This window comes from Aythya ferina, assembly GCF_964211825.1.
Source record: "Aythya ferina genome assembly, chromosome: 11".
Classification (NCBI taxonomy): Eukaryota; Metazoa; Chordata; class Aves; order Anseriformes; family Anatidae; genus Aythya; species Aythya ferina.
This window is the reverse complement of record NC_140307.1, coordinates 7,858,808-7,871,201: the sequence shown is the minus strand read 5'-3', so window position 1 is coordinate 7,871,201 and position 12,394 is coordinate 7,858,808. Positions and strand designations below refer to the sequence as shown.

At 49.2% G+C, this 12,394-nt stretch overlaps 1 protein-coding gene across 8 annotated transcripts in view; it reads left to right on the top strand.

Annotated features, from left to right (window-relative positions):
- The window catches only part of NTRK3 (neurotrophic receptor tyrosine kinase 3), a 195,306-nt gene that overhangs the window by 25,907 nt on the left and 157,005 nt on the right, over nucleotides 1–12,394 (top strand). For 6 of the 8 annotated variants that reach the window (XR_014696952.1, XM_084532677.1, XM_084532678.1 and 3 more), the window contains exons 2-3: nucleotides 497–571; nucleotides 1,809–1,880. Coding sequence is in view for 7 of the 8 variants with exons in the window: in XM_084532677.1 (XP_084388803.1) it covers nucleotides 497–571; nucleotides 1,809–1,880 (147 nt within the window). In the remaining variant the exon portion in view is untranslated. Of the gene's footprint in view, nucleotides 1–251; nucleotides 374–496; nucleotides 572–1,808; nucleotides 1,881–12,394 lie in introns of all 8 variants that reach the window. The other 2 variants (XM_084532680.1, XM_084532681.1) reach the window with 1 other exon arrangement.

Here is a 12,394-nt window from a genome sequence, read left to right as displayed (position 1 = left end):
GGATAAATAGGAGTGTTTTTCCTTTTTTTACCTTTTTTTTTTTTTTTTTTTTTTTTTTTTTTTTTGAGAGAGAGAGGTTTTTGTTTACTTTGACTAGTGTTGCATGAGCCACTTGGCTGTGGCATTATTTCACTGATGTGCACAGAGAGGGGCGATGACTCTGCCAGGGATGTGCAGTGGATTGTTTGCACCTCCTATGCTCGAAATTCTGGGTAAAACCATGTTATTATTTTTTTTTTTTTCACCCAAAGTGCTGGGAAAACAGAATAAAAGCAGAATGAGAAAACTGCTTATTTTGGCAGCATGATGCATACCACATATGTCTGGGGATATGGATGCTGAAGCCAGAGTGTGTCCAAGCCCCAGACCTTCTGTAAGTTAAAGGTTTTGGCTGAAGCAAGGTGGGAAGAGGTGTGGGGCACAGTGCTGTGCTGCCCTGCCTGGGTAGGGAGATGCTCTGATATGCCCTGGCTGAGCTTTTCCTCCTCTTTCACAGACACATAGAGAACTGGAAGAACTTGCAGACGCTGAATGCCGTAGACATGGAGCTGTACACGGGACTCCAGAGGCTGTGAGTATGGTTTGCATGTTGGGGAGGAGAGCTGTGCTGCACAGCCCCTCATTTCCTAAGCAAACAGCTCCAGCCAGGAGCTGCAGCTTCCCTCCATCTCTGCACTGTGGTGTTTGGAGCCTGCTTAAGCTGCTGGCTCTGTGGTGTTTTTGCTGTGAGACTTCACAAAATGGAGATGAAGTGATTTTTTTGGTCCTTGCTGGATCTGTGAGAAGGAAGATTGCTAGCTCCTGACAGCTCTGTCAACACACATCAGCCCTGACCTCCCTTCTCCCCCGCTGTTCTGGTGCTGGGCTTGTGCATTGTTCTGAGTCATTTCAGTCCCACAATGTGAATTTCCAGCTGTCTCCACCGATCCTTCAATGCTGGGCTGTTGGTTCCCATTTTGTATGGATGTGGTCACGGTGGGGCTGCACAATAAGGGAATGGTGTCTCCCTGCACAGCCCCCCGGTGTCGGGAGAGCCTCATCTTGCCCATCACGGGTGGGGAAACTGAGATCTGTGAGGCTGCAGTGGTTTGCTAGGTGCTTGGGAAGCCTGGGTACCCCCTTGTCTCTTAAATCCCCCTCCTGCACCTGTCTGGAGCTGGGAGCACCATGGGCTCCACTGGATGCTGCTCCCTTGGGACGCACAGTGCTGCTCAGGGTTAATCAGGGGGTGCTAATGGGTTTTGTTGGAAGCTTATGTTAGGTCCAGGGTGCCCACATGCAGGAGGAAACGTGCTTATTTGTCAGCACTCAGTAACTGCACCCCATTAAGAACCACCTAAGAACCCCAAAACCAGCCACAATACCTTTGTCTGCAGCGGGTATTTGATAAATCCTGGTTCCTCAGAACAGGATAGGAAGAGGATCCCCCTCTGATGTCCACAACTCCTGAGCTCACCTCTTCCTCCTGGGCTCCATGCAGAGGGGTTTTCCCTGGGGCTGGGTTTGCTGGGGGGGGGGCAGCAGGCAGTGCTGCTGGTGGAGACTGGGAGCAGTGGGAGGTGCTGGGGGCTGCTCCAGCTTGTACTGGTGGAGCAGGGGGAAGGGAGTTGCCCAGCAGGTGCTCAGTTATGTGGCCACCATGTCAGACAAAACTGCAAAGCCCAATTTCCTCTGCACTTGGCTGGGATGAGATGTGTGTCCCCAGAGGGCTCCCAGCACTGGGGCGCTGCCTCTGGCACTCACAGCGTGAGGCTTCAGAGCAGGCTTCAGCCTCAATTCCATTGCTGCTCTCTCAAATCTCTTTCCAGGACAATCAGGAACTCAGGACTACGAAATATCCAGCCCCGGGCCTTTGCGAAGAACCCTCACCTGCGCTACATGTGAGTGTGCTCTGCTCCCGTCCCTGTCCCCATCCCTGCTGCTCCTGCAGTGAGGCTGTGGCCACAACACCCCAAAGCAGCAGGAGGGAGGATGCTGGAGGGGACAGGGCTGGGAGGTAGCCTTTACGTTGCCAACTCTGCCCCTAATTATTGGGTTTGTAAGCTGGCATCTGCCATGAGCATGGGATGGGGAGGTTTTGTGCCAAAGGGCAGGAGCAGTGTTTTTGTGGGGTGTTGCACAAGTGCCCAGCTCCTGGGGCACTGTTAGCCATCACGTATGGTGTCCCAGGGAATTTCCTCAAGTCTGAAGCCTAAAGGCACTGATTTCTCCTCTGGTCATATATTTGCTTTTCCGAAGGTGATAAACAGACCCTGAATTTTGGGCAAGCATGGATGGTGCTTCCTGGGCTTAAAATACCTTGTCAAAGCAACCCTGTCCGAGATCAACCACTTCTTGGCTCTGATAAAGATTTTAAAAAAGAAAAGAAAAAAGTGGGGTGAAAAAGGGTTGGTGAGAAGCCCACAGCCTTGGGCGTGAGCTGATGGGCTGGATGAAGAGCATCTAAAAAGCATCTCCCTGCTTTTTAGAAACAGACATTAGTGGGGAAAAAATGGCAGCGTGTGGCTGCATGGGGTCACCAGCATGGGGTGTTACTGGTCAGGGGAGGTGGACACGACCTGCAGGGCCGGGTATGTTTGTCTTTTTGATGTCTGCTTGGAGGTGAAGTAAACTGAAAACCCCCCAAGCTTTTTTTTTTTTTTTTTTTTTTTTTGAAAAGCAGTTACAGTTGCTAAGTGACGGTAAAGTACTTGCTAAATAGGAGATCTGCAGTACCAAAGGGCACGAATGGTTAAGGGCATTGCAAACAAACATGGGGCCGTTTTGAGTTTAAAAAGTGCATATTTCCTTATAATAAAACCTCCTTGACGCTGAACGCTGGGATTTTCCCCATTTCCGTGCTTTATTATTTTGATTGCAGCATTTGTTTTGCATTTTCTGTTGATGTTTGTTACTGGGAAACGTTCTCTCTAAAATACATCTCGCAATTGATTTTTGGGGGATAGTTTGTCAATTGTGCTGTTGCTGTTTATGCATATAACAGACAAAAATGAATAACATTTGATTCCTGATGAAATTAGTTTGGTTATCATAGGAGATTAGAAAGATGTACACTCGTTTGGAGTCTGAACGTGTCGTTAAGTGTGTGCACATGCAACTGTTGCTGTTCTTTCAGCAAACGTTTGTTTTCGTCTTTTGATATTACTTTTGAGATGGGGGAAAAAAAAAAAGAAACATATCCATCTTGTGTCAGGAGCTGAGGTTGGTATGTTGTGATGAAATATGTGTTTGTTTACTGCTTGAGCCGCGTAAGATTGATCATGTTCTTAACATCTTTCTTTCCTTGCCTTTTGAAGCTCGAGGCAAGTAAGTGCATTATTGGGTTGGTGCTTGCCAGTGGGTTTTGATGCTGGTGCTGGCACTCGACAGCGTGGTCCTGGTGTGTGAATATTTGCAAAGTGGCTGCTCCTGGTGGCGGGTGCTCAGTCTCTGGGGGTGGAGACCTGGGTCTTGCAGGGATTTTGGCTCCCTCGAGCCCTTTGGGGCATGGTGCTGGCTTCCTTTTCCTGGGGCTCTCCAACCCTGAGTCTATGGTGCCACCTGGGGCCCCCTGTGTGCCCATGGGACCATGCAAGCACATTGGGGCACCTCCTCGGCTGCCCTCCAGCTGCTGCTCAGCTTGGTGTCAGCTCGCTGTGGTCCTGGTGTTCTCTGCAACCACTGCACGCAGGTGCCAGGGATAAAAGGATTAATGGAAATGTCACCCTGCTGTATGTCTCAGGCTGCTTTAACTGGTGCAGTAGCTGAGAGGATCGAGGGATGCTGTTCCAGTCCCCTTATGGGGTGGTTGTCTGCTGGTGGCGGTGCTGGATGGGTTGTGGGATGCTGGGCTTGAGGCTTGTGGGGTTACTGCTGTGAGTGTTTGGAGGGGTGCAGGCGGAGTTGAGCCTATAGACTCCAAACGTGTCCAACAAACAACACAGAGGCTTTACTGTCAAAGTGGACCAGCACTGGGCTGGACCTTGTGGGGTGCTGCAAGCTGGGTCTGAACCACAGCAGGCATTTTTCCACACGAAGCTTTTGTACAAATGACAAGGACTCAGTAGCTGTTTCCCCCTATCCTTCCCCATCCTAGGTTGAATCCCAGGCTCCTGCTGAAGTGACTTTTTTTCCCAGTGCCTCTCATCAAGGCTTCCTCCCCTCAGATGGGCCAGATCTCTCTGCCTTCTCCCAGCAGCTTCTATTTCTGGTCCTTCCTCAGTGCACGCACTTGTCTTCAGACCCCAGCTGTGCAATCACAAGCAGATCACTTATCCCTGCTGTAATTGCAGAAGCTCGGGTTTGTGGGGGTTTAAAATAATGGTTCTGGATGAGGTTCAGTGTGTGTGTTTGTTTATTCCCCCTTCCCCATTGCAAAGTCAGGGGGGACCACTGGAAAAACCATGAAGGGGTTTTCAGCATTCATCTGCCTAAGTGGTAGATTTCCACGTGCTCCCGAGTGCAGGCTGGTAGGGTTGTTCCTGACCTTTAAGGTTTGAAATCAGCTGTACAGATGTAAGATGTAAGCTGAACAAATCGAATTGGTAGAGGAGCCAGAATTGGTGACAGGGAGCCAGAGGTGTATACACAGAAATAGCTTTGGATCCTTTTCCTTGAATGAGCAGCGCTAAGGCTCCACGGCTTGTCCAAACATTAGTGCTGTGAAACCGATCACTGTTAGACACAATTAATCCAAAATATAGCTGGGTTTTAATGTGGATTTACCTCTTCTGCTGGCACTTGGGCTGAGGCCATTGATTTCTTCTAGAACAAGCACTGCTTGGATGTTAAATGGGGTGGATGCGGATCTAATGTAAACTGAAGGTCATCCAGTTTACATCTGGATTTTTTTTTTTTCTGGGCTAAGTTGCATTGACAGGTTCCTGTTCCTATTTCTATGTAGCTTTGACAGTCTTTTGGCTAATATGGGAAGGGTCCTGGGGAACGCCATGCACTGGATGTGAGGACCTGCAGGTCTAGGTTGTGGAAAACCAAGCCCTCGTAGCCCAGATCAGCGTAAATTAGTGATAGTAGGCTGTGCAGAAGAGCGTAGGAGGTATTTAGTGATGACAGAAAGCCTCAGTCTTTGGCTTGAGATGTACAGGGAGGCTTTAGGATGATATAGTTCCTAAATTTGAGACATAAACAATCTAAATGCATACTTACTATGTCACTATATGCAGCACAGCTCATTAAGGAAAAAGTCCTACATACTCTTACTCTGCCTGTCCTCCTAGTAAGTAACACTGGAACAGTTTGGCCAATTTAATTCAACTTGTTTGCAGTGTCTGAGTGTCCCTGTGCCGGGAAAGAGGTCCTGAAGAGGCTGATCCCTTCTGAATGCTTTCCTGGGCAGCAGCACGCGAGGCCAGCCAGCCAGGAGGCACGGGCTTGTGTTTGCAGAGGGTAATTGTGTGCACCTTATTTATTTATTGTGGAGTAAAGAAAACAAATTAAGGCTGTGTAATTATAGAGACAGGCACGCTTTTAAATAAAGCTTAAGTAGTCAGATTCTATTTAGGAAATTAATAATTGCCATTTCTGCTTGCATTTAGAAGCCCTTCTTAAGCTATCTTTGGAGGTTTATACATGCTCTAAATTGGTTTGTGGGCTGGCCAAGACACAGCTTCTGTCAAAGAGCACTCAGTGCTGCCTGCCAGAGCATGATGGCATTGAGGACAGAGCTTTCTCCTCCGGTCTTCACCCAAGCATCTTAAAAATGGAGTCCTCGAGTACAGCCAGAGTGGGCTTCGGGAGTATTTTATGCAGGCTGCACTTGTTTTTGGAGTATCATGTGGTTAGATGGCCCTCTGATCTCCAGAAGTTTTCATCTGTGTCATACTGCTAGTGGTGTGTATGTGTGTATATTTATATATATATATATTTTTTTTCCTTTGACAACCCTCTGCTGCTTTGAGGGTGGAGTTGGCCTTGGTGTCATGGCTGGGCTCCTGAAGCTGTGCAGCATCACATGGACCTGGTGCCCTGGTGGGAGAAGTAGTCTGGGGCTTTGACACAGGACTTCCCAGGGGTGTTCATGGTTTTAGGCTTTGAGAAAGAAACTGAGCTGTGTCCCCTGAAAATTGAGGTGGCTGAGGCGGCTCAGGGTTGGCAGGTTTCTCTGTATGTTCTTCAGTGCTGTTTTGGGACAGCACTTGAAGCCTTCCAGCAGCTGAGGCCCGCCTGCTTGCGAGGGCTGCAGGCAACAGATTTGCAAGGCTGGCAAGGTTCACCTTCCTAGCTCTGTGCGTCTGGGAGCTCAATCAAGATCTTACACTAAATAAAGAAATAAACAAAATATCAGACTTTGAATCATTGCAAGTATAGCACCGTTCCCTCTCAGTCATGGCTTGAGGGTCGTTTTCCGTGCTTTGTGTTTAATGATCTATTGCCTGCCTCTAAAAGAGCCACTCGTGGATAGGAGGCAGAGTTAAATTCTCTCTTTTTTACTCTCCTCCTGTAAACAACTCCACACCCTTGGCTGCTTGCAATCCATCGCTTGGTTCTGGATGTACAATTACCCTTTCTCTGTCTTCCTGATGACTTCTCCATGTTCTGTCCTTTCATCACTACGCTGCTCTCGTATTCATCTTGGCAGTCTCCTCCTAATCCAAACTGTCATGTGTTAATTGTTTATGATTTCCTTTCTGTACTCTTGAGCTACTGCAGTCTAACAAGGCCTGTGTATCAGCTGGGGCACAGTAAATGACTATATGTGAGCTCTTAGCTCTCTGGGAGTATGAAGTAAAATGTGTTTAACTAAACCAGCTCCTTGATAATTTATTGTGTTATATTTTGCGTTTGCAGAGGACTAAATAGGAAACTTTTTTTTTTTCCCATGACTGTAGGCAAAAAAAAAAAAAAGTAATATGAGAAAAAATTAAATAGCCTTTCACTTCTGTTAGCTGAATGTTCCTTCGTTATTCCTTACCAAGCAGACAGTCTGGTTACCATCTGATTCCAACTTGCACTCTAAAGATGTTACTGCCCGAATGCCTTCCTGGAGCAAGCCTCCGTGCTGTGATTTACTTGGAGGCGTTTTCCCCCATGTCTCTAGTTCTTCTATAAAATGATGGGCTCACTTATAGTGCAGTCACTAAAATAAACAGCAGCGTCTCCTCTGCTTCCATAAACTTTCCTGTCTGACTCCCTGCCTGCTCTGTACCCTGGATGAGCTCAGAGCTATGCTAATTGCCAGTGGTGGGTTTGATGGCGTGTTTATTCCCAGCTGTTACCGCAGGTGACTGATAAGCAGGTAACTGCAGCTCCTCATTTTCCTGCAGCAGCAGAGGCAGGTTCTGCGTTATATCAGGCATTCTATGCAACGCCAGAGGAGAGCCCAGATCCCTGCAGGACTGTGGCTTTCCTTCAGGCTGGGTTGAAATCGTTTGACCTGTGTTTGGAGGGCTGGGTATAGGATTTCTGACTGCAGGCTGCTTCAGTGAGCTGTGGACGAGGTTTATTGCATTATAATAGGAGGTGGAACAGTGAGTTTGTGTACTATACACTCTAATGGGACCTGAGAAAGAAACTTTCTAACTCAAGTACTGCGCATCCTTGGGTAGGATTTATCCTGCCTTGATTCTCCACCTGGAATAACAACATTTGCTTTCTCTACTTTTATTCAATCTGTTTGCAAGCCTAACACCTGGTATGCTTTCTAGTGATATCCAGCCTTGAATTGTGGGATGTGTTTGCAATGTAAGATGAGTTATAGTAATGCTATCACAAATATTTGTTGCCTGCTCAGATTCTTATGTTGTGCCCATCGCTCTAGTACCTGGGCTCTCAGGATATTGCTCTGGCTTTGGCTCTCCTTCCTTCCTTTGAGATGTTGAAATGTTGTTTCTAGTTGTGTTGTGTGGCGGTGGCATTTATTTCCCTTTCTGAAGATTGACCAGTTGTCTTCTGGCAGATGTGTGAAAGGGGAAACTGCATTTCTGGAATGTTTCTGTTTTACCTTTCTTCCCTTTAAAAAGGCTGCAGACGATGTTGGGGATGTTCTGAAAGAGGTTGCCCAGATGTTTCTTGTTATGGGGATTTTCTCTGGTCTCTTTACAAGCCTTATTTCAGGTTTGGGGCAAAGTATTTCAGGATGGGGTAAAAAGTGAACTCTAAATGTACATTTTTTTGGGGGGAGGTGCTCATTCTCTGTCACATAGTCCTTGTTGTGCAACAATAGCCTGACACGTCTTGTTGTGAGCTTCCCTTCAAAGAGATGCCAAAAATTCCTCTTGGATGCAATCCTGAGGCAGAGATGTAGTTGTTGTAGTTAAACCTCACCCCATCTCTTTTGATCTCTCAGAAGAGAAAACCAGCTGCACAGAATGAGCTGATCCCAGGTGACTTGGGAGTGACAATGACCAGATTTTGTTCCTGGGGTCCCTGCAGAATGGAGGTGCTCAAGAAACCTCCTCTGGCTGTTCCTTTTGCTTTCTCCCCAAATGCTGGGGCTCAGCTGATTAGATGTGGTATAAGATATGTCTTATTTGCCTGGGACAACGTAAGAGTTACTGCACAGGGAGGAGGACTTTCTCCAGAAAGGACCCAAGGGCATGGGAAGCTGCTGGGAGAAGGAGAGAACAGTCATGGCAGGATGACTGAAAGCTACGTGACCACACAAATGATCTCACCTGGGATTTCTCTTTCCATGATACTGGTTTCCTAACAGGCTGATTGCAGGGATGACTTTCCATTTTTGATGTACAGGCAATAAGCACCAGGGCAGAAAAATAGAAACATTCAAATCATATGTTATTTGAGCAATAAGACACGACAGGACATGAATGATGGGACATTAATTCATGATGGTGTGTGACTAGGCAAGAATTTAAATGTCATAAGTTAGGCAGTCGTGTGTTTTATTGGAATTATAAAACTTTATTAGAAAAACGTAGGGAGGGGGGAAGTTTCCCACCAGCCCCCCCCCCTCCTTGTATTGGTGAAGGAATGAGCTGTGAATTATTGGGTGCGAGAGGCTGGGATGTTGATGAGGCTGCCTGTAGGAGCGCGAGGTCTGTCTTCCCCAGGAGCTGGGGGTGACTGGAGAATGGAAGCTGGGGGGGACAGATCTGACCCTTGGGTTGAACAGGGAGTGTGTTGGATGTCCTCTGCTCTGCAGGGAGCCATGAGGCCATGTACCTGCACGGCCTCTCCGGGCAGCATGCTCCACGCGTCTGGGCTTCAGCACCATGGACAGGGCCGGCCTCGCCGCCCTCTGCTCCTCCAGCCTCCATCCCCAGCCTCCTGCCTTCCTACCCTCATCCTCCTGCTCATGGCTGAGCCTTGCTGCTTCAAGCCTCCAGCCCGTGTCTGGGCTTTTCTGCCTCTAACCGGGCCTTTCTGCCTCCCAGCCTCCAGGTTTTCGGGCCTCCCAGCTTCAGCCTCCTGGCTTCCCTGCCTCCCACTCAGCCCCAACCTGGCGCATGGCCTCTCTGCCTCCTCTTCCTTTTCCCTCGCATCCCCTCCCTCCCTTTCCAGCCCCAGGGCAGCGAGGGGAACGGTGGCAATGTAAAACAACCCGGTGTGAGTCCACCGAGGAGAGCCCAGCCTGGTTCCTTCACCAGCGCCACCCTTATCCTTCTGTCCCTCCCTCATGTGAAGCGAGGCTGCCGAGACGCCTGCTTGACAGATGCAATATAAACTTTCTGAACTGCAGTGGCTCCTGGCACCGGCGTTGTTCTGCAGCAGGAGTGGAATCATCCTGCAGCACCGCTACCCGGCAGCTGGCTGGGGCTGAGCTCACCCAGCCTCGCTGCAGCTCACGGGGCTTGGTTAAATGTTTGTTTTATCCAGTTGTGCCTGTTGATAATTGTGGGCAATTTGCTATCGCAGAATAATGAAGGAATGCCTGCTGCAGTCTGAAGCACTCTGTGCTTCGTGGTGATTATGTTTTTCATTTAAAAATACTGACAGTGACCAACATTTGTAGATAAAGGGTGGAGGAAAGGTATTTCTCTTTAAGTACAAGATGTGTTGAGAAGAACGTGAAAAATATTCTAGTGCGTTTTTTTTTTTTTTTTTTTTTTTGACAGAACTAATTGCCAAGGACAAAACATGTTTCTGCTTTTGGCACGGCTGAGTGAGCACTGTAATAAGCAGGGGCTGGCTGCCTTTAGCCACCAACAGCCCCCTGCTGCCCTTTGCTAGGTGTGCCTGGAGCCACGACGAGGTGCATCACACCAAGGCTCAGGTGTAGCTGTCGGCAAGTCTCCGCTCAGCGCAATTCTCCCCTGTGTGTGCGCTCAGCAACTGCAAAAAAAGAACGTTTCTACCCCAAAACGCTACATCCGTGCTCAGGTGTGCTCTCAGGCACCTGCTCCCCATGGATCCCCGGGGGGAAGCAGCAGCCTGGAGCGAGGCAGCTCTCTGCTCAGCGCTGTCTGTCTGCTAGGCTGAGGTTTTGGCTGATGGGGTGCAGCGAGAGCGTCTCAGCCTCACCTCCTGCTGCGACCAGGAGCCTCTGCACGGCACGGGGAGAGGCAGCTGCCAGATCTGCTGGCAGACAGCGTGGTCCCTGTGGAGGAGCGTGGTCCCCTTGGAGGATCGTAGTCCCCAGCCCTGCACCCTGTCCAACCCCCATGAGCACAACCCCGTTTCCCCAGCTCTGCGCCCTCGCAGAGTGCAGCCTCTGCTCCCAGGAGATGGGAGGACACGGGCACCTCGCCGCCCCCAGCAGGGAGGTGGGTGAGTGCCGGGGGCTAATGGCAGCTCTCTTTTCATTAGCTGCTGTAAACACGGCTCTTTGGCAGCCGCCGCCTTTCCCGAGCCCAGGAAGACCATTTTTCCTTTTATCTATAATTTAGTGAAGTGTCAAGCCGCAGAAGTTTGAACGGTAATAAGCAGCAAAGGAAACTTATTTATTTGCTGTGAAGGTGGGTTTCGTTCCAAGGCTGTGGATTTTTTTTCATGCTTCCCTTGCAAGAAATGTTGGCTGCTTGTGCAAAATCCTTGCAGGGTATTCGTGAGGCCTTCCCCGGGCAGCTCACTGCTGTGCCTCCTGCACAGCAGGCTTTGGGCCTCTCCAGCCCTTTTTCCATGCTGGATCCATGTGGCCATGGGGTGAGGTATGGAAAAATGATGGAAAAAGGGGTCTGGAGAGAAGAGGGGGGTTTAATAGGAGAGGAAAATATGCCTGTATCAGTTCTATAGGAAGTAAATATAAAGGAGAAATGGGTTTGCTAGGAAATACTTGGGAAATGTGCTTGTAAATTAACCAGAACCTTCCTCTTCCCCTCCAGCCTGGCTTTGGAAGCAATATTAGAATCTTCCTAATTATTTTTCTTGGACAAGTTTTGCGATCCTGATGATATTAATTATTCTTAAAGGTCAACAGCTCTCACTTGAATCCCCTTCTGTTCTATCATGTAATCAGTTAATTAATTGGAAACCATTTAGCGGTGTCTGCCGAGAGCTTAGCCCGCCTTATGCCCTGTTGTTTTGCTGTTGCTGGGAGATATAGGTGTGTGATTGTATTAATTTTTGTACCCCTTCCTTTCTTCAGAGGACCTGAAGGGCCCTTGCTGCTGTCCCAGCCCCTCTCTGGGAAATGCCCGTTAAGGGTTTTCCATCCTGTGCCGTCTCCTTGTGCCGTGTCTCAGCGCAGCGGGGTGGTTTTTCTCTCCTGCAGCCGTCTGGTTTGCTCTGGGCCTGCTGGAAACTTGTGAGTAGGAGGCATTCCCCCGTCGCTTGCTGTTTCTGTCTTGAAGAAACACGCAACGTGAAGCAAGCAGGCAGGATAAACCCAGCCCCTTGCTGGAGCTGTTGGCTGGCAACCCTTTTTTCTCAATCAGTACGAATCTCCAATATTATTTCTGTGTGTCAAAGCAGGAGAGAAACCCACTGTAGAGTTATGTTCCAGGCCTAGGAGGACTACAGGCTGGGAGAAAAGAAGCAGGGTGGGGTCAGAGCATCCCTGAGGATATCTCGGTGGCAGGAGGACAGCCAGGGGGAAGGGTTGTTGCCTGTTGCATGCTAATTTTCTTTTCCTTGAGCGGGAGCCTGGCAGGTTTTGTGGCTGCTGCTGGACTCTGCCCTGCGGGGAAGCTGGCAGGCAGAGGGAAAGCGACTGCAGGGCTGACCTAGCTTTTAACCTTTCCTCGAGTCCTGGGAGAGCCCAGATGTCTGCGGAGAAGAGCAAGTGTAAACAGCACACAACAAATGTAGTTGGGAGGGCTGGATCCCTGCATCTGATCCGCCTCAGAGCATGGGGATGTTATTACCCACATCTGGTGGCTGCTCCCATCTGCACCGCGCGCTGAACCAAAACCGTGCGCAACAACGAGCTCCGAGGGATGGTGCCTCCAAACAAAGCTGAATGCAGCTGGGACATCCCTCTGACGAGATGACTTGGAGGGTGTGGAGGCATCACAGGGTCAGGGATGGCCTTTAAAGTGCTTAGTCTGGAGGCAGCAGC